The sequence below is a fragment of the Fringilla coelebs genome (assembly GCF_963513975.1).
Source record: "Fringilla coelebs genome assembly, chromosome: 8".
NCBI lineage: Eukaryota > Metazoa > Chordata > Aves > Passeriformes > Fringillidae > Fringilla > Fringilla coelebs.
The window spans coordinates 17,407,817-17,434,903 of NC_140066.1; the positions used below are offsets into that span (position 1 = coordinate 17,407,817).

At 42.0% G+C, this 27,087-nt stretch overlaps 2 protein-coding genes across 2 annotated transcripts in view; both read right to left on the minus strand.

Annotated features, from left to right (window-relative positions):
- TM9SF3 (transmembrane 9 superfamily member 3) overlaps positions 1-4,084 on the minus strand; it is a 45,314-nt gene extending 41,230 nt beyond the window's left edge. The window contains exon 1 of the mRNA XM_084210123.1: positions 3,950-4,084. Coding sequence (XP_084066249.1) covers positions 3,950-4,027 — 78 coding nt within the window. The 5' untranslated portion in view covers positions 4,028-4,084. The remainder of the gene's footprint in view (positions 1-3,949) is intronic.
- Positions 4,085-4,917: 833 nt separating this feature from the next.
- Positions 4,918-27,087, minus strand: part of PIK3AP1 (phosphoinositide-3-kinase adaptor protein 1) — a 38,913-nt gene continuing 16,743 nt past the window's right edge. The window contains exons 3-17 of the mRNA XM_084210121.1: positions 26,463-26,611; positions 25,484-25,628; positions 23,802-23,944; positions 22,543-22,675; positions 21,669-21,865; positions 19,350-19,539; positions 16,522-16,617; positions 15,827-16,006; positions 14,992-15,054; positions 14,107-14,312; positions 12,432-12,504; positions 11,938-12,093; positions 10,152-10,222; positions 9,861-9,970; positions 4,918-8,791 (exon numbers count right to left, since the gene is read on the minus strand). Coding sequence (XP_084066247.1) covers positions 8,737-8,791; positions 9,861-9,970; positions 10,152-10,222; positions 11,938-12,093; positions 12,432-12,504; positions 14,107-14,312; positions 14,992-15,054; positions 15,827-16,006; positions 16,522-16,617; positions 19,350-19,539; positions 21,669-21,865; positions 22,543-22,675; positions 23,802-23,944; positions 25,484-25,628; positions 26,463-26,611 — 1,967 coding nt within the window. The 3' untranslated portion in view covers positions 4,918-8,736. The remainder of the gene's footprint in view (positions 8,792-9,860; positions 9,971-10,151; positions 10,223-11,937; positions 12,094-12,431; positions 12,505-14,106; positions 14,313-14,991; positions 15,055-15,826; positions 16,007-16,521; positions 16,618-19,349; positions 19,540-21,668; positions 21,866-22,542; positions 22,676-23,801; positions 23,945-25,483; positions 25,629-26,462; positions 26,612-27,087) is intronic.

The following is a 27,087-nucleotide window of genomic DNA, read 5'->3' on the forward strand; positions in this document are numbered from 1 at the left end:
AGCAACTTTATGTTCTTTGCTCAACTGTAGAAATTAGCATGCTAACCCTAAAAATAGACTATTTATTCTAGAAAACAAGGCTAGATTAAGTCAGTTACAAAAGGTTGCAGAAATAGATATGAGACTTTTGCTGATATTCTTCTTTAAACCAGGAAAACATTTTGCAAAGCAGTGATGGGAGACAAAAAGAGGATTACAACTGCCAAACTTCATGTGATGAATCAGCAAAATAAATTCAAATCAAGACAGTTTCTTTCAGAAAATAAGCAATTTTACTCCTTGCCTCGAATAGAAGTCTGCAATGACATGTTCCACAATGCACATCTTTCACGGGGAAAAAGAGCCCAACATTATTTGTTACTGGCAAACCAAAGATGTAGAAGCAAGACAAGGAGGCAGCAAGCAAGACTCACCTGGCAAGTAATATTCCAGGCTTGCAGTCCTCAGTATCTTAGAGATATTCCATCTATCGAGCACTGTGATAATGCTCAATGTTTGGAGCTCACATCCACACCCTATTAAACTGTGGGTTTCAGCCTCATGCTCGCCTTTGGACAAAGCAGGCTATTTCCAGTAACACTTCTTAATTTCTCTCTGAATTTTAGGCTGCACCAAGATGTGTCTACCACTGTACCAGTGGCACAGGCTGAACTTCTGTACAAGCAGTACTTTTACTGTTACACTTCCTTGATGCATGAGATTGCTCAGGCACACCACGTCCTGCTTCCATGACATTTATTTCACCTCTTCAAAATGGAAACACAACTTCAAAGAGGAATCAGGCCGCTCATCTGCGCACAACTTTACATGCAAATAAGTATTTTACATGAACTGAAATGTTTTCCACAGTGCTTCTCTAACTGACAATTTTCAGATTCTATACAAAGTTCCTAATTTTACATACTAATTTTAAATAAGCCTTACATGCTCAGGATTTTAACGTACTTGATCAGGGTATAAGTCAAGCAAAAATGCTTTACTCAACCATATTAAATTAGGATTTTTTCTATACAATAGAGGCTGGGTTTTGTTTATTTTTCAATGTTTTTCATGTATTTCTATTCTTACAGAGCACAGACAATTAAACTGAAGCAAGATTAAAATTAAAATGCTACCTACTCTCTAGACCATTCTCCTGCAACAAAAACCACAGGATATTTCAGAATGTTTTATGGTTTGCCTATTACATCATCAATTCCAACAAGTCTAGCAACAGAAGATGTGAAAGCAAAGGCCAGGCAGGAGACCCCAGCCCTGTTTCTGCAGGATCAGTATACACTGTGATAAGGCCACCAGGACCCCATTGATACTATCATTTCCACAAATAAAAGGGCAATTGTCAAAAAATGTTGCAATTGTTATAATACAGGTAATGAGCAAATACATTAGATGCTCTGAAGCATGAAAATAAGTTAAAGAATCACCAGACAAGTTTTCAGTTAGTTCCTGATAAACTGTTCTGTCATGGTCTGAAGTTATGCTGCTGTACTGCCTTTAAACAATGGAGATTTTAAATACTGTGGCAAAAATTTCTCTTCACTTACTATTCATTTTAAATAACCATGTCTTTATCTTATAATTGTATTTACACTGTTCTTCCTCCAAAGAAAGGCAGATGTGATTTCTAAAGACTAATTCAAATTTAAGATAAAGGATATAAGCTCTTGATTCAATGACACTATCCATACCTAATATCTCCAGAAACAATAGCATAGACCTAGAGCTTTATGCAGAGTCCTCTCACAATTACCTTTTACAGTATTTGCTTAGAAGTCCACAACCAAATAAAATAAAGGACACGTGTAATACACATTACAGCACACACTGCATACTATTCCATGTTATAGCAGCATTAAAAGCTTAAGACAGCAGTTCTGAATGTCCAACATGCTGAGCACTGACAACACCCTGTTCAGCTGTGTCAGGATGCCCCAGCACACCTTCCCCCAGGGAGCTGCACACTGAGGAAACAGAAGCACAAGGCTGTGTATTCCTACCAGCAGGTCTCAAGTCTTAAAGTCAGTGAAAATTTAGTTTGAGATTATCAAATCCTGAATTTCCCTTCCACTTCTCCAAAAGTGAGCAGAGCCTTCAAAATGTGGCAAAGCACTTTGATTATAAGAAAATTAATCTCCCAGCTGCAATGATATTTAAAAGTGAAATTCATTAAAATGCAGTATTTAAGGAATATTTCCTTTAGGTTCTTTATCTTAATATCAGTACACTACTACAAAACCCTGGGCATGCTTCATTCATGCTATTAATGCTTCCACTCCAAACTCCCACGCACAAGATTAAAATACCAAAATACCCAAGCAAGGAGACAGCCTTCCAAAAAAAGGTAACTGTCTTTCTACACCAACTATTCCTAACCTATCACATAACCTATCCAGCTAATAAACTGGACATTATGTGAGGAAGAATACCAAACCAAAATAGACTTATAATCCCTCAGAATTTAGTAGTTTAGATGAAAAAAATGACAAGTCTTCAAAAGGAATTTGTAATTTCCATATTAATTGTTTAGGTAATCATTCAGAAGACCTAAAACCATCAAAAATCACCTTTGAAGGGAGAGCTCAAACCAAATAAACTCAGTGACAGCTTTATTTTTTTCCCTAGAAGATCAACAATATTAATTTAATAATAAATAATCCCTCAAGGTAACTAGCCCTTAAAATAAACCCAGCACTATGCTGAAAACCATCTCACCTCAGCAGAAGCCTCACTGTAAAGCATAGGTTCAGCAACAAAACTGGCACCTAAATGAGTTCAAAGAATATCTGTTTCTTGAAAGTACTGAATATTAGATTAACTTTTCTGTCATTAACTGAAGAACCACTAAAATCCTTTCCCTTTCAAAAAGCAAACACAATCCTAATCAGTTTGTAAAGTTTAAAAAAATCAGTCCTCAAAAGTAAATGGAATGAGGCAACTAATTACCTACCCCTTATACAAAAGCTATGAATACTATTTATCTGTTTTATTAAGAACACTTGGTAAGCTTTACCACACCTCACCTTGAGAAAACTATGTTAAGAAACTCCGCAAGTGTTTACCAGACAGGCTGTTCAAGAGCAAAAAAAGTCCTGACAGTCAGACAGACCCAGTGTTCAATCATAGCCACGTTCTAATACACTCCACTCGCAGCAGAGATGGTTTCTAGGAAAGTCTCGTTCCAAAATCACATCTCAGCTCATCACACAAACTTCCACTTTCTTTCACTGACAGTCACGGGAAACAACACTCTAATGCAAAATCAGAAACAGATGAAGCTCTACTATTTTTTTCCTAGACATTCTTTTTGTGTAATATTGTGAGCACTTGAGAAAAACTATTCTCATGCCAATGCGTGAACTCTCAGATCGGTAGTATTTTCTACACCCATTTTTCCTGCGGGTCCGTGGCAGTGTCCCTGTCCCGCTCTCACTCCCCAGCCCATTCCCACGCTATCCCTGCCCCTTCCCGAGGGGAGCTGTCAGCCCCTGTCCCGCAGGGCTGTCAGAACCGCGCTCCGGCTCGGACTTGCCTCTGAAGCAAGAGCAAACATCCTCCCGAGAGGAGGGCAGAGCAAACAGCGCTCTCCAAACAAAGCACGCGTACCTGCCGGGCCGTTTATCTGCTCCAGGAAAAGGTGGGACACCCCGCCCGGCCGCACTAGGATGTGCAAACCGGATCAGAGAACCCGGCGGCCCTACCCCGATCGCCCGGGCGTCCCCCTTGCGCCGAACGGGATCGCGGGGCCCGACTCCGCCCGGCGCGGCCGGAACAGCCCGAGCAGCGCAGCAGGCGCGGCGGGAGCCCCGCGGGGCGGCGGCCGCCCACTCCCCCCGAGGCCGCGGCCCGCGGCTCCCCGTCCCCACCGCCCACCGAGCCGCGCTCCCCGCGCCGCTGCGGCACGGGGGCCCGGCCCGAGCGCCGCTCCCGGGGAAGCCGGGCGCCGCCTCACCGTGTGCTCGTGCTCGTCGGCGCGGGCGCGCAGCGGCAGGAGCGGCAGGAGCAGCAGGAGCAGCCCGGGCGCCGCCATCTCGGGCCTCGGCGTCCCCAGCAGGCCCCGCCGCGGCACCGGCCCGCGCCCGCCGCCGACGCCACTTCCGCCCCGCCCGCCACGTCACCCGCCCGCCCGCCGGAACCGCGGGGGCGCTACGGGAGCGCTACGGGAGCCCCGCGGGGCGGGCGGAGCCCAGGAGGGAGCGCGGGCAGCGGGAGCGCATGGGAGCGCCGTTCTTAGGAGATGGAATTGTAATTGATATTTCGTTTTGATCGATAAAGTAATCGAAAGGCCTTTGGGAGGGGCGGGACGCAGTGCCCTCTGGAGGACAAGTCTTGGGAGCAGCAGTGGAGGGAGCTGCGGTTTGTCAGCCTGGAGAGGAGGAGGCTTAGGGGAGACCCTTACCACTCTCCACGAGTCCCTGAAGGGAGGCGCTAGCGAGGCGGGGGTCTCTTCTCCCAGGGAGCCAGTGACAGGACAAGGGGAAAGGGCCCCAAGCTTAGACACTAGGCGCAATTTCTTCACGGAATGGCTGACCAAATATTGGAAGGGGCTGCCAAGGGAGATGGTGGAGGCGCCTGGCCCTGGGGGTGTTTAAGGAAAGGCCGGACATGGTCAGGTTGATACGGTGATGTTCAGGCCGAGGTTGGACTTGACACTCTCAGAGGTCTTTTCCAAGCTCATCCGTGAAATACACAGGCCCATTCTCCACGGCCCTCGCACAAGCAGCAGCAGCACACGGAGCCGCAGGGGCCCAGGGCAGGCGCTGAGGCAGCACAGCCACATCTGGACCTTGTGCAGGGTGAGGTTTCTGTCAGTGCTGGCTAAGATGAAGCCCACAAACCTGCCTCCAAACTTGGACCTACCTCAAACTACAAGTCTACAGTAAGAAAAAAACCATTGATTCATCAGACAAAAAAAAAAAATTACAGTAAAAGTGAATTAATTTATTAATTACAGTAATTAAAATTAATTACAGTAAAAAATTCAGAAGTTATATATTCTTTTAAAAAAGGGGGGGGGGGGGTGTGCTATACCATCTTCTCAAATAAAGAGAGCCAACAGATAAGCAGACAGACAATAAATGACATGAGCAGAAGACAGGAACTCCATGCTGTTACATATCATATCATCCATGATTTGTAGAAATGACGCAGAAAACAGATCTCCCTGTTACCATCATACCTATGCTAAAAGCTTTTTGTCTTGTGACTTACACATTCAGTCTACCTTCCCTGAACATATTTCACAAGGTTTATTTATCTGAAGCTTTTTCCGGAGATGCAGGAGATAGTGCATGCACTGCTTCAGCAGAAGCAAGGTCCCTGTAGAGATGCTTGCCAAAACCCATGCAAAAGCCATGTTTGTATTACACACACACACACAGACTAAAAAAAAAAGAAAACCTAGACAGTTTTGATAACACCATATGTTTCTTTCTAGTCACTGCATCTCAGTCCAAAATAGAATAGCTTACCCTTGGGAGACAGAGAGAGGAGGCTTCAGCATCTTCAGTTTATTCAGTACTTAAGTCTCTCAGTCAGCACTAGGGCCAACCAGAGCCATCTGCTGCAGCAGGGTTTGCAAGGCATGCTGTACAAAGAACAAACACTTTCCCCAGGCCTGCCAGCTGGCACCTGAGTTTGGTGGATTGGTTGATGCCCCTACAATTGGCCAGGCTACTCAAGTTTTTACAAGCAATTTTATTATCTGTTCAGTCCTTGAACTCTAATATGCATCAGAAACACTTCATATTTCCCTTTCCACTCTCTCTCCCAAGCATATTTTTAAGTAACCAGCAATCTGCATGCATGCTGTTTTCTTCTCTGGTCTCTTCTGATCTTCATTTTCAGTGCATTTCTCATCCTGGGTGGAAGCAACACACACCACATGCTCACCAGCACAAAATACAGATACAGGGACTGCATACATTGAAATGTATGAGGCTGGAAGCAATTAGATGAATCCAGCCTATGTGGAACACACACTTTGGGGGCTGAGCAGGTGCGTTCCTGTTGGCCTGTAAGAGGCTTGAAAGACATGACTGCATCCAGTTGTTTACCTGCATCCAACAGTAAAGCCATTTTAGTGCTGCTCCTTTTTTCCTCGATAGGGTGAGAGTCTTGCAGTGATTGTTGGTTACTGAGATCCCTCACTAATCCAGCAGCAGTGAGACAGGAATGCCTGAAACTACAGCTGCATCTTCAGTTTCCCTCCCTTAAGGAGTGCAGAAGGGGCCTGAACAGAATGCATTTATAGTATGGCTCAGTTCCCCTTTTCCCAGCTCACCTCTCCCAGAGCCCCACCAGCACTTTGCTTTAGGTGATGGGTGGTCAGAGTAATGAAGTATCTAAGCTTCAAATAGGAGAGGGACTGAAAGGCTACTTATGAACTACTTTTTAGTAATTCAGATACAACCATCTCTCCACAGCACAAGCAAGAAATATCCAGTTCACAGCCATGGTATTAGGATTCTGCAAAGTCAAATGCTCAGATAAATCCCTCCCATAGAGGACATTTGGCTATAACATGGAGGGGATGCAGAATTAAAAATTAGCTTGGAAAGATGGATCCCTGAGCTGCTTCAGTCCAACAATGCTGAAAGAAAATCTGCATGATACACATATAATTTGCTCTTCCTTTCCTGCCTTATTACAGTTTTACCTACATCCTACGATTCTACTTTAGGCTGTACCTGGCAGATGTGAAAGCAGACAAATTCCTTTTACCAGATCACTGGGGCACAGCTGCAATGAGCACCAAGAAGATAGGGAATTTTTGAGCAAAACCAGGGAGCTGTATGCAAACCAAAGCATGTGACAGCTGAAGACAATCAAGCTGCTGAATTTCTTCTTTTGGTTTTTCTTTTATCCCTAATTTTTTTTACTTGTCCTTGCTTCTATTTTCCTCATTTCAAAACTTCCTTCCCTCCTTCCAAATTGAGCTAATAGAACTGGAAATCTTGTTTCATTCCAAGAAGAGCACAGGAAGACAGCTCTCATCTCACCATTCCCCTGGCTATAGTGAACGAAAGCAAACTCACTGAGAGTCTATAGTGGCAGTACTGGAGACAGCACTGAGGTTCCCTTAGAAAATAAAATTTAAAAAAAAGAACAAAACAGAAAGGACACCTCTGTATCTGTTGTGCTGTTTATGCAGCACAACACCTGCATCCCCCTCTGCCATCAAAAGGAGAGGATTTATGAACTGCATTTGGAGTCACCCAAATCCTATGAGTCTAATGCATAGATGATATTCAGCATATGCCTATATCCCTGAAAGAAGCAGGGCCTCCTCCACCTTCATTCAGTGCTGGCCAAGTCACAGTTGCTGTCACTACTGCAGCTTCACACATGGGGTTTGCCACCTTGCAAGAGAAAGGAACTGCAACTCTGTCACCTGCTCTCCTACAGATGAAAGGGAGCTGGCATGATCAGACAGAAGCTCTACCTATACCTGAGGGATCACTTAATACAGATGTATCTGTCTGTTTTTCAAGCCATTCCCCCTCTTTCATCCCTGAAAACCAAGTATGTAATGATATTTAATTCTCTACCCTGAATGTTATCTTGCAGATTCCCATCTGTGTCACTCATGGACAACCGGAGCCTTAAATTGTCCCCCAAGGGTTGGGATATGCACAGATAATTTCAAGGTCTGGAAGAGAGCCAAACCAGGAAGTCTCCTTAAGTTTGTAAGCCCTCAGGCAAAAAAAGGCTGGACATAGCTGCTGCAGATTCATATTGGCAGAAAGGGACAGTAGAGCAAGCAGAGTCCAGGTCCCAGGCTGTCTGTTCCCACTGCAGCCAGCTAAAATATGGCTGGTATTTGTGAGGGGTGTGCACTGATAATTGGAGAGTCACTGAGAAGTGGAGAGTATGAAGTGAAATGCCTTTATATTGCTGCATAATGACCACATGTAAAAAGACACAGAACACAGCACTGCCACCAAGTCCTTCTCTAATTTGAGAGCTCAGTCATGTGATTTTGTAACACCATACCTGCACCCTGCATGGAAAAGGTTTAAGTACAGTTGGTTTGTGATACAGAAGGTCCCTTACCAGCTGTCTTGGGAATTTTCATGGTAAATACAGCACACACAACACCTTGTCTGTCCTCTTCAGGATGCAAACAGAGAAAGGAAAGGCATTTTCAAGGCTGTATGCAAAATACATTCTTGAAGACAATTTCTCATCCCCCCATGGTTTAATGATTGCTAAAGGGGGATGCTACACCTTCTGAAAGGTCAGTATAATTGTATCCAAAATGTTATGCCATGCAGTAGTACATTCACCTGCTCCTGCTGTAATGAGCATTTTTCAACCTTCTTATTTTCTTTACTTTTTAAGCATGTTTTCCAGTCAAGCCCTGGTAGACTGTATTGAGAGGTTTGGTAACAATGCTTATCAGGATTTAGTTCCTAAAAGGACACATGTGCTTTCTTGATCAAATGGGATCTTCATGTTGATGCAGGGCTCCCAAGACACACATCAATGTTCTTCCCAATGATGATACATTTTCTTGAAGCCCCAAAGCACCAAAATTCCTCAAGCTAAAAAAAAAACTATAAAATGCCAGAAAGTCCCAGTGAAAATCATGGGAAAAGTCACCAGAGCTTCAGGAAGGATGAAGGGGATGAAATCATTTGGGTCCCACTTATAAATAATTTAACGCAGCCCAAAAAAAATCTGTACAAACACATATATAAACCAAAAAAATCTCATATTCCACAGATGTTGAGAGATTCAGCGACCTCTTGGGGGCACAGGTGGAGGATAAAAGCCTTCACAGCTTACAGGCCTATAAAAAGACAGATAACGAAAATGTATGAAAAAGCAGTAGAAAAAAAGAGTTCTGGAACAACACATTGCATGCAACAGCATCATATGTAAGCATACTGTACAATCAGTAGTCATACAAGAAGAAAAACAGGCTGATTGAGCAACAGAGCAGATGCCAAGCTGCCAGAACATTGTTCCTGTCCAAGCTATTTCTTCTGTTCTTCAGCTGCAGTAATTCTACTCTTACTGGAAAAAGATGCTATAACAGTTGGTTGGAGTAAAACTGATAGTTTGGTAGCTTTCTCCTGAAATGAAGATGTAATAGGAAAAGATCAAAAGATTCAAAACCTTTTTTCAAACTAACTGCAGATAAATTCCAGCTATTTCCTTGCCAAAGCCAATCAACAACACAGAGCTTGCTGCACCCACACAGTGGCAATTACTGCTTTAAGAATTGGAGAATTTTGTAGTATTTGTACGGAGAGAACTTTTTGAGGAATAGGCTTCATAGACTTGCACTGGTTGGACTAAAGGAATGTTTACAAGTTATTTAAATTTATGATCAAATCTCCTCAACACCTTTTATAAAACTAGTGCAGTTCTTTCTTTGAGGACAGTAACACATGTAAACATATATGCTCTGGAGAGATCTGAACTTTGTAAAAAGAAAAAAGTCCAAGAGAATGCCAAAAAGAACTTCCCCCTGCACTGCATTTTGTATGTTCCAAGAGGGTATTTTCAGGAGGGTCAGGTACTAAATCTCTGCCAAGGGCAGGATGTAACTCCACCTCGGTCAGTCTTACTATGGCAAGCATTGTGTGCTTCACTAGTGCTGCCCCTCGCTGTGCATGAACCACAGGGACAGCACTGCAACAGCCTTGTTACCAGCTAGGAAACATATTCCTCCACGTACAGATGAGAAACAATGACCTTACAATTCCTAACAGTGTGTGCTGACAGATAGCAGTCCGGTAGACATTGTTCAAAAAAAACTCACTTTCTGCCTTTGCTAACTGCCTTGCTTTCTGTCCAAGGCTTCCATAAAGATTAACTGAAAGCACACATTTTGAGCTGCATTTTAGTTTTACCTGCTTGCACCTCGAGGAGGCACTCTGGGAGGCCTTTCTGGGAAAGGAAGCCTCTCTACTTGGTGAGGAACTGGGCTGCGGCTCCTTGCTGTTTCTGGGACTTCACTGTCCTACAAAATGAAGAAAAGCGTTTACAGAATAGCAGAATCTGGTTCTTGATGTCCTCACAAAAGTGGCTACATTTTCGCATTTCTCTAAATGCAATGCCAGCTCTGAGCTCTTTTTTCTGCATGAAAACAAAGGCATGTACGTAAGGACAGCAGAGCATAGCTAGCAGAGGTGAGAGCTTACCTCACTGTCCCCTTCCATCCCACTGCTGACACTCAATATACTCCGAGTGCTGGAGCGGTTACTTGCACTACCTGGAGGAAGCAAGAGAAAAAACTGATTAATAAACCTGGGCATTTAACTGCAAATTCCTAACTCCAGGCTCTTTCTAACCTCATGCTTAATTCTTGCAAATATAATTAATGCTTGTTTAGATTAATTTATTTTCACTGTTTTTTTCATATATTTGGGATCCAAACAATAGCATTTCATACAACACAAACCACAGGACCAAGCCATTCAATTATGCTTTCACTTTAGAAGATTTCTGCCTTATCTTTCTTTATCCAGTCTTCTGGTCAAATACTTACAACCACAGTCTATTCTTTATATCCATCATATCATATAAGATGAAAAGATCTAATGCTAACATCATCTGGAAAGTCAGAAAAATATTTTCACAAGGGTTACACGCCCAACACTTAACGTACATTTAAATTATCAGTCCCCATATCTTTAGCAACTGCATGAAGATAGACGGCTCTCAGCACTGCCACATATTCATTCCTGGAGTGACTGCTTAAGAAGCTATTGTTCCAAATAAATAACCATTTACTACCCCCTCTTGCAACAATTCTCAATCATCACAGAATGTTTCCTAGTCTATTTACAAGCTAAAAACAAGTTTGTTCAAACAACTTTCAGCACCCATCTATGCAAACCCATTAAACTGTCATGGACTCAGAGTAGGGATTGTTTTTTCAATCAGTCATGCCAATTCCAAAGGTGACAGCAACTCACAAACATATCCTACACTGCTGTGGCTGGTTTCAGTAATAAATAGATAACATTCTATAGGAGTGTGAAATACAGGGACACTAATATTCAGAAACCTGTACACTGAAGTGGTGGCTAGAGAGGTTTTCTCCTAAGATGCAGTCCCTCCCTGATAGCTTTGGTAAGTCTCATCAGCTGGCGCAAATAGCAGCATTTAAGAGTGCTAAATCCTGTGCTAGGGTCCATTCTCAGCATCACCTCATGAGAAAGAGTGCCAGGCTGCATACAGTGAGCTCTGCAGACTTTTCACCCTTCTCTCACATATGCTTGTAGGCGAGTTACTGGCTCAGCCAGCTGCCTCTGGCACCTATCCTGGATGTATGCCAGCTGCACTTCACCAAGAGTCATAAAGGTGGTAATCTAACAGAAATCAGGTTTCCTTTCAAAGGACCCAACTGATCCTAAAGGATTTCTGCAAGAATTGCTCAGTCTGCAGTAAGAGTAAGAACGCAGGGATTTAATTTGTACAAATTAAATGTAATGAAAAGCAAAGATAATAAAAATGTGCAGACTGCCCAACCACTCAAGAGGTCCCACAGCTACCAACGAAAAATGCTGTCCTTTATGTAAAACAATTGAAGAAATAGGGCCAGAAGAGCACACAGCCTGCTGGCAGTCACAGCATGGGAGCATCCTTTCCAATAAGGCAGCAACTGCCATCTACTTTTAAGAACTGAAAACAGGTAGCATGCCTTCACTGAGAAGGGCTCAAGAGAATCTTTTGCTCAGCTTCCAGGTTCTCCTCCTGCAGAGATGCCGACAAAAGATGCCCAAACTACTTGATGGACACCTGGAATTGCTTTTACAGTTTTGAGAACAACTGGCCTGAGGCATGCAAGGTTTGGGGTGGCATTGTCAGTGCTGGGATTCAGGAACAGAAGTCCTGTCCCCTGGGTTGACTCCAGGGTAAGGCTTGGGAAGTGTGTTCCATCCAGCTTTCCTGTCAGGACGGTGATGCTCAGAGGTTGCTTACTTGTTGTGCTGGATGTGCTTTCTGTTTTCCAGTCTCCTCGTTTTAACTCCCTTTTTGGTGGAAAAAGGTTTTTCCTGGGGGTGTATTCATATATTCCACATTCTGGTTTCCCCAAAGTATTACGAGAATGTCGAATGGGTACTGTAATTTCCAAATCTGGAAGGGAAAATGAATAGCTCAGAAGGTCTATGTGATTATAGCCTTCCAGAGACAGTTTTGCACTTAAGGACAGAGTTAAACACAATTGCATAAGGACAAGCAGAACTATGCATGAATAAATCAAGATGCACTCCACAGATGGGGGCATCCTTTTCTTGGCTGTGAAAGTGAGGAGCAAAGCAGTTTCTCCAAGTTTTTGACAACTGGCACATGAATGTGCGTATTAAAATATCACAGAACTACAATACACATGGACGGACACATATCTGCTGAAGAGCTTGTTAATATGGTTAGCTGCTTCATTACCAGAGAATATCAGAATCAAAGACTGTTACCTGCACTTTTGTCTTTTTTTTGCTTCTCCATTTGCCTCCTGGTTATGCTGTCTCGTAGACGTTTCAGATTTTCCTAAAAAACATCACAAGATATTCTTTTCAGGGCTTCGGATAAAGAAAGATGAGCAGCCTTCTGACAAAACCAGTATTATATTTTAGCTAACTTAGCCAAAATATAATGACTTTATATATATATATATAACTTTAGCAAACTTGCACTGCAGTCAAGCTGTAACAAAGCTTCCTTGACCTGTCTAAAGTCCAAACCATGTCAACAGGTTTTAATCTATTCCTTTCAGAAACCCATGTGTGCCTTTCAGAAGTCAAGTTTTTTTTCTGATGTTCATTATGTATGTTAAGGTCAAGTTCACATATGGGCAGTCGCACATAAGCAGCAAATTGGGTTTAGAACTCCCTGTATTTTCTGTTTGTACTGTGACACTGGCACAGAAACAAGACCCACCACAAAATAACTGCACTGTTCTTTCTGTACTAATGAACAGATTATTCTGACTGTAGGGACAGAAATGGCTGCCCTGCATCCCACAGTGTAAGGTACAACTCAATATTCAGGATATCCCCAATGAAGAAATGTAACTGGGAGCAAAGACTCTTCACCATTGTGTGGCAGCATATTACACCTTACAGTACAAAAACGTAGGGAGAAAAAAGACAACTTTTTTCAGCAGGGAAATATGTACAGATCTGAGAGGAGGAAAGCCCTGAAAAGCAGAGGAAGCAACTGCTGTACCATGAAGCAAAATTCAGAGCAGAGACTTTGAAAGCTGCTCATGGCATGGGGCACAGAGCATGCCATTTCATCTCTTCAGCGTCAATTTATTTAAGTAGGACTGTGTTCTTCTCTGATAGAAGGACTCCTCTGACTGTTTCTGGGTAAGAGAGGACCTTTCCAAGTGAGAATCAGGAGGAGAAGCTTTGCCTTTGCTGACAACTTCCAAAACAATGTCACCCACTGGAGACTAGACTGCCACAGCATGAACAAAAGGCTCCAATAGAAGCAGGCACTGGTTTTCAAGAGGGAGCCAAACTCTAACTTGAGAATTAAAATTTTAAACTATAACTGATAGTTCTACCAGTCATCATGTCACTGCTGGCAGCTGACTCCCTCTCTCTGCTAAGGCACCCAAACACTCTGCTTTTCCTAATGACCATTGTTAGACCTTGCCCAGCTGCAAAGAACACTCCCATAGCCATCAACAAACAGTTGGAGAAATCAGATCATCTACCAACTAGGGCTTTATAGCCAATACATCATCTGGGACACAGAGTCTTCACTGATCTGAAATGGATGAGAACCAACAAGTTAAATGTTGAGAACCAACAACTTATATGTCCATCACAGAAGTTCCCTGCCAGCAGGTAGGTGGCTAGGTGACCTCTAGAAAGGTGATTTAGCCAACTGGATTTGATCCAGTTCCCTGTATACAGATCTTCAAAAACTGACAATATTACTGCAAGAAAAACAGATCTGTAAAACTGCTTGCTGCTTACTGGGAACAGCTTCCCCATGGCAGGAGAGAACTCTGCTAGCTGGAGGACTATGTTAGCAGTCTTCCTGCTCCAACCAGGAAAAAAAATGTACCCATGCTGCAAAGCTTCTGATATATACCTAGAGAGACAGCTGTATTTCTTAAACAGTAGCAGAAGTCTGTACCTGCTGGAACCGGAATGATTCTGATCTCTTTTTCTGGTTCAGTTGCCACTCCTTAAAATGAAGTACAGCTTCATCCACGGTGAGGATGCCCATTTTCACTTGCTCCTGTAATGTAATCAGCTGCCGCTGACCTGGGGTTTTCATTCCAGCAAATGGATCATATATACTTGATTGAGACAGGTCCCTTACAGGCCTGACTATTGTCTCTGAAGAGAGAACACCAGCAAAAACATTATTAAACTTGTGCATCCACCTTCCTCACTGAATACAAAGAGATCAAGTACCCTTCATCCAGCAGATATTAAAAAAAAAAAAAAAAAAAAAAGGCGGGGGGGGGAAAAGTATTACAGAGTAAGTGTTTCCTAAGAAGTGTTTTCTTCTTAGGCCATCCTACTATTTGTCAGGTCTAAAAGCCCCACTGAGAGGTAACATTGTAGACAAATATATCCCAGGGATAAGTTCTGCTCTTAAAAACATAATTTAAGTAAAGAGCACAAAACACTTTCATTAAAGCACCCTGCTTCCTCAGCAATTTACAGGACAGAGCTTTTACCTTAGCAGTCACAAAGCTAGACTCTATCTAGGTAATCTGTGTAGTTCAAGCCCAGAAACTGAAAACTCATTCTCTACTGATGCTGGCATTTTCTAACTCATTTGTAACAAAGAAGAGTTCCCAAGACATGAGATGTGCTCCCCTCACACTCTGCCCTTCTAAAAGTTCCCAGCGTCACAAATGGTCAAAAAGATTGGGTCATTCCTAGAGGACTGTTATCCCCAGAGCTTTGCAAAACAGTCTATTCTGTCATATTTCACACAAATGAAGCTACCCTAACAGATCTGCTTTTGGATTACTGAAAGGATTTTCAGGATGAACTTCTGCCTTACCTTTCTTAACCCTTCCTCTAGGGACATAAAGATTCTCAGGTCTTTGAGCCTTCTGTGCAAAAACTGCAAAAGAAACATTCTTTAGATTCTGAAATGCATCTCAAGAAGACAGAAATAGGAAGGAAGACTATGGTAAGCATACACAATTCTGCACTGCATTACAGCTTCCCACACCCTTCTAAGTCCATTGAAGAAAACAAAGATTTGTACGGCAGAATTTCCTTTCTATTGACCTCAAAGAATTTAGCTCAGCCACCTCTAAGAGAAATCTGGACATGATTTCTCCATAGTCCTGTCACAGCAGGAAGAAGTCAGTGAAATTACTCTCTCAGATGTCATTGTGGTTCTTGTTAGAAGGTTCATAATATGTGACCAAGATTTCCAAAGCTGCCTAATGAACTAGGATGAACAGTCTTCTTCAATTTCAATAAAACCCCACCTCAGAGGGAGGTACTGAGGTATAAAATCATGTCCTTTACAAATGCAGTTGAATCAATGATAGCATTACAGATCAGCAATGTCTCAATTTATTAGCTTGATTGTGTCCTTATAATATCAGGATCTTTCCTACATAATGGATTTGTTTATACCATTTGGGGGTAATCTGTCATGCTACTGCTTTCATGAAGAGCAAGCTTAGGCCAAGATCTTGGGATATACCATCCCCACATTTTCAGAGTTGGCAAAAGATAAAAAAACAGATATGGAATTGGATCCCAAAGGTAACCTAACTCCAGAGTCAATCCAGGGATCCTGGCATTTATTCGGCACTGGAGCCCATGTCAATGCCATTCTACTGTTTACTGGACTACATTTTCACTAGTAACCAACTCACTTTTGGAGATGTACAGCTCATTGTCTGGCTGTGGAGAGCTAGATTCTGGTCTTGGAACAGGAACTGGAGGTCTGTTAGCCATTTCCTGTGGAAAAGGGTCTTGTTCCACTGAGTAGTACACGTCTTCACCATACTGCTCAGGACCTCCTTCCCCAGAATCTGGCACATCCATGCTACCACCTACAATGAAGCAGAGTTTGTAAGAATAACAACCTGGCCACTTGACTGGACACTGGTTCCCTCCAGATGCATAATGTACCATATTCTTACCAAGCTGGCCATTTTGCAGCCAAAACCATCCAGTTTTACAGTACCTTAAATGTATCAAAGAGCTTCATGACAGGACTTGATAAAGTTATTAACATCTAGTAGCATGTAACTGCCACTATGCCTGTACCATCTGTTTTAAAGAAATAGTAAAAAATCTCCTAATTCTTTAAGAATTCGAGGAACAGTTAGTTTAATTAATTTCAGTTAATTAACATACTTTAATTGTGAACAAATCCAACAGACCAATGGTTTCCAAAAGCTATGTGTGATGGTCTACAAAGTACTATAGAGAATGAGTCCTTTGTCTGAAAAAAAGCAAACTGTGTGGGCTATCTTCTATCCTTAATAGGTTAGGAAGAACTCTCAGGTTCTGCTTAATTGCTTTAACTGTGCTACTGCCATCCTTCCCTCAAAATAGGTCTCACCTTCTAAAAACTTGCGGAGCATTGAGTCTTTTGTAGTTATAGAGACTTCATCTCCAGCAACTGGAGCGTCTGGTTTGGATTGAAGCATCTCTACATCTGAGAAAAAAAAACCCAGAAAGATGAACCTGTTAATTATATCCTTCAATATATGTAACCATGTAATAAACCGGACCTTTATGGTGACAATCAAAGAAGCTGGGCAAATGACCAACATTTTCCTTGAAAAAAGCTTCTAAGTTGCTATGTTCAGTCCATTCTGCACAATTTTTTTCCAGCTGCCTGATGCTTACACTTGATGGTGACTAGCAATGCTATTGAGGTCTGACAAGGCTTCAAGCAGGCATTGAGTTTTGGCTATTCTTAGGCGTGTGTTGTCCAGGTGAAAGTTTTGACCTCTGGACAGTGCCCCAGAGAAGAAACCATGTGGCTTGGAAAAACAAGACATTAAAGGCAATTTTCCCATGACATAAGATAGTGTTTGTTTTATTTACTGGAATAAAGTCAAAACAGTTGGCCGAGTTAATTACTTGGATCTGGAAAGTGTTTACAGGGTCAGATGATAACTCAGTATTGAGAAAGGACTGACAGCAAACAATAAGATACTTTGTTAATTCAGTGTTTTGACATAAAGAATTCTGATTTTAAAGAAAAAGGTGAACCTCATCATAACACTAATACTAATCGTAAAGCTAAAATAAAATGTTAGGTAATAATGTTCCTAATGATATTAAAAACAAGAGTGATATAAATGGATTGCTGAGGCTTATTGATATAAGTGAATTTTTGAGGTATATCTATTTTTATGCAATAGATCTACTACTATGTAAATTAGATAGTTTGGGTTACATGTGAGAATATGAAATACTTTTAACTCAGTCCCCTGTTACCCCTATTCCTTCTGGAAAAATTGGCCTTGTGTTATCTAATCTTCCTTTGAGCAGTCTCTGAAAAACTGTGGTGGAAGCACATCTTGATCATAATAAAGGGGCACCCTGCCACAGTATGTCTACACCTAAAATAGCCCAGGTATTATCCTCTACACCACAGCCTTATCTACTCACAGAGGTAATTCCTAGAAAAAATCCTTCAAGAGAAGTTAGCTATGATTCCTTAGTGAGCCATCCTCAGAAATCTTCAAGTCAGTACAAAAGCTTAAATCCTGTATTTGTGATGGCAGCCAGCACTCACATTAATTTCAGCGAGACACTGCCTGTCTGGTGGTATTCTAAATGATATTGAAACACTTTCACTTTGAGAGAATCAATCTAAGTGCTGAGAACTTAGTGCCAATTTAAATCTATCTGTTATGATACAGGTAGATTTTAAGCACTGTTCAGACAAACTGTTAATATTCTTCAGGCAAAGACTAACAGACCAGGTAAGCAAAACAGAATTTCAATAAAAGACTCCTGAATGGAAGGCAGCAGAGCTTTGTGTGCAGAAGCAACACATTAGAACTCCAGAAGAAGCAGGAAAGAGAGGATTTTCAGAGTCCAGTTGAAAAGTGCTAAATTACAGGGAGCTCAATTTGCCAGAAAATTCCATGCATAGTTTCTGGGAGATCTGGGCATTTCAGGCCTGGAAGAAGGGGAGTTTGGCTTAGTAGTGTTGAGCTTGTTTTTTAACCCTCCACAGGCTTTGTCAATCGACCCCATTCAGAGGCGCACTGATTACAGGCAGACCTACCAAGCATCTAGAAACTAACTCTCCTTACTGCAAACAAGAGCACCTTTGTTCCTTCCAAGTCCAACTTGATTTACTGCTTATCTCCATCTGAAGGCAGAATAGCCCTGATTTTGGTAGCAAAACTATCCCTGCAGTGGCCAACAACACATAGCAGAAAAGAGTTTAGGATTTCACAGAAAGAACCAACATAGTCTTCTGAGCTTCATAAACAACAAAAATGTGTTTTATAGTATCATTTAATCTCAAAGAGGAGAGAACAGTCCAGGACCAATACAGCCCATAAGCACAAGTGTTTCAAAAAGAAAGTTTTTCCCCTGAGGCAGCACACCTAAAAACTGCAGAACACTAGAAGTCCTTAACTACCTTAAGGAGGTACTGAAAATATAAGAAGATAAATTCTCTGCTCATTATGGGAATCATATAATAGATGAGTGGACCAGTCAGACTAAACAGGTGAGTAAGAACAACAAATTTACAACTGCTTAACAGAGGTACTTAATTTAGTATTTTCAAATGGCCTCACTGAATAGTAATGCAATAGTGAAAAAGTTAAACATATGCATATTTATCAGAATTAGCTCTGTATTTTTAGCAATAAACCAATCAGATTTGAATAATAATTTTTCACTTATAATCTTTTTGATACTCATATTTTTAGATGTTCACTTTCTTTTGCTCTCAAGGTGTTCAGCTAGAATCTCAGCTCTTGTTTTTCAGTTTCCCAGTTGTCAGTAAAATCACATCTGACATAGTGTTCTTTTCTGTCAGTGTCAGAATGTTCCTAGGTACCAGTCCTCAGGAGGAAAAAGCAGGTAGCAAATTTAGTCTTACTTCTACATGTTAATTTATTTGCTCAGGGTTCAGGGAGTCCTTGAAACACTGAAGAAATAGCTCTTATCTTGTACACCAGCAATTAAGAAAAGGTGTAGAGCAATTTTGTCAGTCAGCTGATGATGGAACTGCAGCATTGCTTCTGTGTGGTGAGAACAGAAAAGCTGTAACTGTGTGTGAGAGCAATGGGTCTGAGCAATCTGATCTAAACATGTCTCTGCCCATTGCAGAGGGCTTGGACTAGGTGAGCTTTAGAGGTACCTTCTAACCCAAACCTTCCCATGATTCTGTAACTCTATGAATATACATACAAAGATCTTCTGGGGCACCGGGGACAAATCCAGCCATGGATTCATAAAGCTCTTCATCGGAGCCTGGATTCAAGGAACATTTCATTAGCAGATCAGTGGACAGATGAGCCATGGACTCATAAACAGACTCATCCTCCTCGCCTTGCATCAGCTCTTCCTTAATGTGACTCTTTAGCATATCTGCAGTTTCCTGGAGAGGAAGGACGGCAAGAAAAAAAAAAGTCTCTCTTAAATAAAGAATTTAGAGAATAAAAGCAAGCAAAATATATCTCACTTTGTCATCAGTGATAGAAAAAAATGTCAGAACAGCTCATTCCCAAAGATTAAAGCTTCTCAAGTGACTTAAACCCCCACTACAGCTGTCTGGGTCAAACTTTTGAGATCTATATTGTATTAATAGGTAACAAAGGTGAAACAAGGGCTGCTGACACATTCTGAGTAGCCATTACAGCCTCTCATCCCACCACTTTCATGTCCTACCCAATATCTGCAAACTCCCAGAACATAAGCACAGCTTATTCTAAAAATACAAATGCTTGTCAAAGGCTATTTTGGGGCATGCATAGCTAACCATAAAGGGGAAAGCTTATCACATGCAGAGCACCTGCAAAATAGCAAAGTTTTAGCTTTGATGTAGATTTAGTTTCAGTTTCTTGGCATTAGCAGCAGCATGTAACACCCAGAGTGGGAGTACACAGACCCTTTTCTGTGATATTAACAGGAAACCTCATAGCAGGCAGCAGTTCATGTAGTTCAGGCAACTTCTGGTTCACAGGAGAGCAGAATCCTTTCTTATGCAATTGCAACATAGAGTGGGGGGAAGGCAGAGCTTCACCAAATCAGAACACAAGGAAGCAAAACAAAGCTTCATCCCATCCTCCTTCCCAAATTCCAATTATGTCACAAGCACCACCTTAGCAGTTGAAATACTACAAGATATTCTTCCATTCACAAATGCAGAGTCAATCCACAGGGCATGTCTGTCAAAGCTATCTACACATGCTTCCCTCCACAGTCAAAATGTGTCAGGCCAGTAGTTCATGCAATGCTTTACAGAGGAACTTTTGCCAGAGAGAAAATTAGGTGAGTAATGGGGTTTAAATGGGATTTTCAGACATCCATACTACTGATAGTAGTCACTACCTTGCAGTAGTGACACTGTTGCAGATGATTTGTGGGCTTTGGACTGCGCTTCACTGACAGCTCCAGCAGGTCAGTAAGGAAGACCTGCTCTTAACACAGCTCTGTACTGTGCTGGGGGAGAGAATATGGGAGGAGCACAGTACTGCAATGAGAGGTTGGAAGGACTTCCTGCACATCTCTCACTTACCCCAGTGCAAAGATTGTGACCTCACCATTTACAGTTTCTGCAGCCCTCCTGATCTCAGAATATAGAATGACTTTTATTTAAATCTAATCTATAATGTCAAGAAGCAAGGCCCAAGTCCAAGAACTACCCATGCCTCCTAAACAGGGCTTAAACACTACAGTAATTGGCTGGCAGAACCATACTAAAGCTGTCAGACCTATCACTCAGCACTCAGACAATGTTAAGGACAATTAAACACAATTTTTCAACCTAAATCAAAGGCAAATAGAATTCAGATGTGGTCAATGTGACCTGAGTCAAGGAGCTCCTTGTTATTTTGAAGCATACAGGCCAGAAACAGCTCAAACTGAAATGAAAGGAGAAACTCTATGAATACCCAAGTACTGCACGGAAAATCTGCTTGGTGCAGCTGGAGTCAGGTCCATGTCATAATCTGGAAAAGTCAGTGTGTGTTTTCTGAGGGTGGGGTTAGCTCAAATAGAAATGAACTGTCAGTTGGGATCCCTGATAGAACAAACAGATCAGCTATGAATGAGCTAGTAAGCAATCCTGCCCATACGAAAACTAATAAGAGAGCACCACAAATTCTATCTTTCTAAAACACATTCTGTTCCCATATTACTCCCTGAAGTAAGCTGGATGAAGGGGCTCTTTCCCAGGATCAGAATTAGAAGAATGCATTAGACATGAAACACATTTCCTCAGAAACTTCTTTAGCTGGATGGAGGAATGGAAGCCAGCACAGCAGTCTCTGCTTCCATCTTACTTGCCCTTTACCAAAGCCCCAGGAATTTCCCTGGCTCCAGAGACACATGTAACCCTCCAGCCTGAAAGCTTTCAGCGTGCCTGGATGTCTGTGTTCTACAGCCTACCACAACACACTTTATCACCCCATCACTCCTGCTCAGGTAACACTAAGTGCCAAGCTCGGTGCCAGAGCCTGCACCCGCTGTGGGACGAGGCAGAAGGACGGCTCAGCTTCCTCTTACCACGTATTCATCAATGAACTGGCGGAGATCCTTAAAGCCATGCTTTTCTGCAATGGTGTTTGGATAGTGGCCGTACTTGTTGGCTACGCTGTAGGCCTGCAGTGCTCCAGGGCATGTAAGCAGCAAGGCAGTAAGGTTCTTCAGCCCATATCTTGCAGAGAAGTGAAGCAATGTTGGCAACTCCTCATCCCTCTGATCTGTGAGAACAGGAGCCCATTAGAACCTAAGTTTTTCTTTAGTAGCAGCAGAGCCAGTAGGTGAGAAACAGACAGCAATCACACAGCCCAAAGCAGCTGTGAAATCCCTGGAAGTATAGGTATGGTTTCAAAATCAAGCCAACTGCACAAACTATCTTGTGCATCTCCAGGCTTAAGTCCTATAACCTTCAGTGGGGAATATGGCACTGTAATAGCTTAAATGTATGTAGGATCACAGATTTGCAAGGACTTCTTAGATCATCATTACAAAAAGACAGCATACCAACCCAAATGCTCAGTGCCCACTGTGTATCTTAAGGGTTAATGGGGTTTGGGGAAAAGGACTGGCCTGTGGAGAAAAGGCATGAGGCAAAAGAACACAGAAAACCTGGGAGACATTTGGGGAGCATCATCTTCTCCCTCTGGTTTGAAGCTGTCTATATAGCAGCAACTGCCACAGTGCAGGGAAGTGAGAATGATAGATGCAATAAAAAAGGATCACCTGACTCAAATGGCAATTCCCTTTCTAGACACATCATCAAAATTTAGTTTCCTGGCTAAGATCCAAGGTTTTTGAGCCAGCCTGTGCAGGTACCACCCACTGCAGTGTTAAAGTGCTTCAAGGTAAAAACAACTGATACAAAGAAAATCTATAAACCAAGTGTCTTTAAACTTACTTGCTGTCATATCTTCTTCCTCCAGCTGGTTAATTCCAAACAGGTGTAGACCACTGGCAGGAATGTTCTTCTTGAGTGACTCAGTCAATAGTTTGTCCAGGGCTTCTATGCTGTATGGCACAATTTTAAAGGCCTACAGATAAATGGAAAGCACTTTTGTTTGGTAGAATCTGGAGATTCAGTTAAGGTGAGATTGATATGGTGTCTTTATTATCTAACACAATCAGAATACAGTAGGTATAAACACAAAAGGTTTGTTCAGGTCAAACAAAGAACTTGGATAGCTTCCTGGTGTAGAAACAAGAGTATCATCAAGCTCAATAGCTGAAAACCGTATATTCCACAAGACAGCTCAATGAGAAAGTCACTCATGCAACTGGAAGCACAGAAAACTTGCTTCCTACTTTCTTGGCAGGTATACACTTACTTCTGAAAGTGTTCCAATGAAATATCCCTCCTGCTTTAAAAGTATGCACTAGTCCATTTTGAATCGTACACCTGCTGGGTTCAACTTTTGGACTGGTTCTTTACCACTGGGAAGCAGGCATACTCCCTAAGCAGAGGCATCAACTGCTACACAGCTTGAACTAAAAAGCAAGGGAGAAACAGTCTCCCCTGCCCCAGGTATATTGGTGACTAACAAGGTTACTCTGTAGGCTTCCACTACATGGCAGATCAGGAACATGCAAGCAGGCAACAGGGCAACACAGCAGAAAACTTCCTTGTGCAAGCTTTACCCCTCTAATAGGGTTGAGGTACCCCAACCAGGCAAATCAGAGTAGGAAAACTGAGTGGCTGTATTGAAAAAGTGAGTGTTAAGAACCAGCAAATCCTTTTATGTTACTCTGCTTCCTCCACCTAATATGAATCTTTGCTACTATTTACATATTTTTCTTTAATAACACCTAGGTACAAATTCCAAAATGTTTTATTTCTTTATGGTACTTTCTGTTATATCACGTTCTGTCATTCCAACCTTTTGAAGACATCAAGGTCTAAAATGTAGGTGTTGATTGACCACATTTTTTTTTCTTAGTTTGATAACCTGACTCACCTTAACCAGCTATGTGCTCCAGAGACAGAAAAAACAGCCATGCTTTCAGTAAAAGGGGATATGAGAGTTAGGTGAAAATCCCTGAATAACCTTGCATTTCTTCATTTCATAAGAGCTACTTCATGGCAAACACTTTTGCTTATGCCTGCTTGTCTAGCCTCTGAAAGAGCTGGTTTCCAAAGCAGCTGATTGCTAAAGTCCTTACCTGGCACATGAACTGTACAGGGTTGGCTGCATTAGCCAGCAGATTGCTGATTTCCTCCATGTCAGTATGGTAAGTGACACTTGTTTCTCCCACCATCAAACCCCCTGAATATATCTGCAGGGTCACTGTCCCAGAGGTTAAATCTTTGAAAATAAAGAGCAAAAATAACCATTAGCACAAACAACGGGCATGAGTTTGCATGATGGACTGTGAGGACAGGAGGAGTTTGGATATAGCGCCAGATGGATACCCAAACAGTTTCTGCTATACTGAACTCATGAAAAGTCATGAGAAGAGTCATGATCTTGGAACACTAGGTAGGAAAGTACTTTGGAACTGCCTTCTTTATAGCTATGTCAATGCACATAACCTCCTAGGTCCTCTGCTAACAATGGACTGGACCACTAATGTTAAAAATACTCCTCCTTTAACAGAAAACCACACATCTCTCCACCCCGGCTTCTCGGGACCTGTCTATAAAGCCATACCATAAGTACAAAGAGCTGGGGAAGAAAAGAAATCAGAAAAGTCACTAGAGATTTTGCAACCTCTGTCAGCCTCACTAGTCTCTGAACTAGTACACTTGGAATTCCTTTTAAATCCATTAAAAGGAATTCCAGCTTTGCAAATTTATCCATGCACAGGATTATGTTCTACTTGCACCTTGGAGGTTCTTGATGTTTTGCCTAATATGCATTTTTAGGTCTGAACTTTCTCTTTGAAACACATATTTTGAATCCCACTCAAGTTAGTCTTTCCCTGTTAACAACTTGGGAAATTATGAAACAGTTAATAACACAAAGGAATAAATTATTTCTCTTAGAAATGTTAGAAACTTCAGAGCTTACACGGTACACTCAATCAATGTGAAGGTCATGTTTATAATTCAAAGTACAAGTTAGTTTCCAGGTCAGTGTTTATATCGTAAGACTTGACTTAAGACATTAAATTAAGCCTTTATATGCTCATGAGGTCACCTTCTTTAAAATTAACCCACTTCACTGACTTTATGGTAGTTGCTTTAATGACTATTAGTCTCTATTCTCAGTCAGAATGGCAGAATGACTCTTCAAGAGGACAGACTAAGGTAGATTAAATAAAATAATGCTGGGAAATAATACCAATCTTAAAGGCTCTGAAATCATTCCTTTAAAGTTCAGTGAACCTAAAGTTTAGGCAACCTTCAGTTTTTAAATGTAAATATTTAGAGTGACAGAACATATCTAAATTAAAAGCCAGAATAAATAGTCTCAGCTCTGATCACAGAGATCACTACACATTAAACACATGCCATTAGAGTCATGTAATTATTTACTGGCACTTCCTTCTCTCTTGGTGCCCTGCCAATGCTAATATGATGGTGGTCATAACACACAGCTCAGTTCAAAGTGCTCTACAAGCTGCAATGTGTTCTCAGAACTCCCAGCAAGGTGTTTCCAGCCTGCAACCCTACTGCTGCTGAGGGGAAAACAGAGCCCACAAGCAGCAGTCTCTCTCAGTTCCTCATCAAAAGTATCACAGGTGAGAATGCAAGCTCAAGATTTTCTGGACTCAAGTTTTTCTGCACTGCAATCTTTACCCTTATGCCCCCTTGCACTTCTCAGGACAGGCAGGTTGAGATAGAAAATAAGCAATGGGGAAGGGGGGGGGTGGGGTGGGGTGGAAATCTCAGTCCATCTTACTTGGTGCCTTTACAGAGATTGTGTACTCGTTCTCCACTTCAGCCAGCACACACACAGAGGATGCATTCTCTGGAGAAAATTCAACTTCAGTTTTCATTTCACCATCTAGTTTACATTTCATGATAATATAAACAGTTGTCTGCACCTAAGACAAAAAGCATTACAACACATGGGTTCAAAACAAAAACACTTACTTGGTTAAGTCAATTTTCTAGGGATTTTGTTCTCATTGTAACTAACACATCAATTATCATCTATCATTTTCACAATTTTGAACTGTTTTCAGGAGCATCTTCCAGTCATAGACTAACTGGGCAGGTGGCTTCTGCTACAGCTTGCACCAGTATAGATACAAGCATTAAACTGATAGAACTCCAGATTTATTAGATAGATTTATAAACTGATTAGGGCTAGATTTATAAATTTATTTATTTTCAACTCTATCCATCTCTTCCCTTAAGCGGCACAGCCACATTCTAAACAGAAACAAAAGAAAGAAACTTGGACTCTTTCCATTTGCTATACTAAAAAGTTCTGTTTTTCAGACAAGAAGCCATGATCCAAGCTTTTCAGGGTCACTTGCAAGGCATGCACCAGAATTGTCATATTAGACTGGATACTGACTGTGGAGTTAATCAGTTCATTACAGTTATCTCACCCCACTTGCCAGCAGAACAGAGAAAGGGAAGAGTGTGACCTGTCTCACAGCGCCCAAGTCAAGCAGCTGTGTTAATGGGACAGTCATTAAGTGACACCACAGCCTAGACAGCACTAAGCACTGCACGTTACCAAGCTACTCCTGGGCCTAGAGAGCCAAGCCCATGAAACAGGAGACGTGGAGGACAGGGGGCTGAGCAGGAAGATGACAGAAGAATTCAGGACTAATTTCCAGGCCTGTAAAGCTGAACATTACAAAGCAGCATAATGGGTGGCACCAGCTCACAGCAAGAACATAGCCCAAGGAGTGGACATACAGTACCCCACATTGTATGCGGTTGGGCTGCACCACTGGACAGTCCCCAGGGCTCTTGGATGATCCATGTTCTTCACTCATGGCAAGTCTGTGGGAGTCAACTGGATTCTTCTCGTCTTCAGTTTCTGTATCAGTCACAGAGTCACAGCCTGAGTCTACAATAAAGTATAGAGAGTCCTGTTGCCTCACTCCCCTTTGCTGAAAATGCTTATCATACCCATCCATTCTGAAAAACAGCTGTGAAGGTGGTGGGATGGAACTTGCTATTCCTCTCAAAGTAATGCTCAGAAAAGAGGATCTAGATGAAGAAAGGGAAACTACCGAGTTTCCTCTTTTTTTTCCCCTTAAGAGGATTTGAGGAGGAAATTAACAAAGACATGAAAGCAGTAGAGTAGCATTGAATATGCTTACGGAGCAAACAACAGTGGCATTCTTTGCTGAGCTGGACAGCCCCCTCATGTTAAAGAGGAAACTCAGCATGTGAATGTCTAATTTAAGAATGATCAGCATCTGAACTCATCTGACTCAAGCAGCACTCTGATATACTGTAAGAATAGCAGCAGCCTTTAGTATTACTTTCCCAAAATAAAACATGAAAACCAATGTTTGTCATTTCAGTAGCATCTTTAGT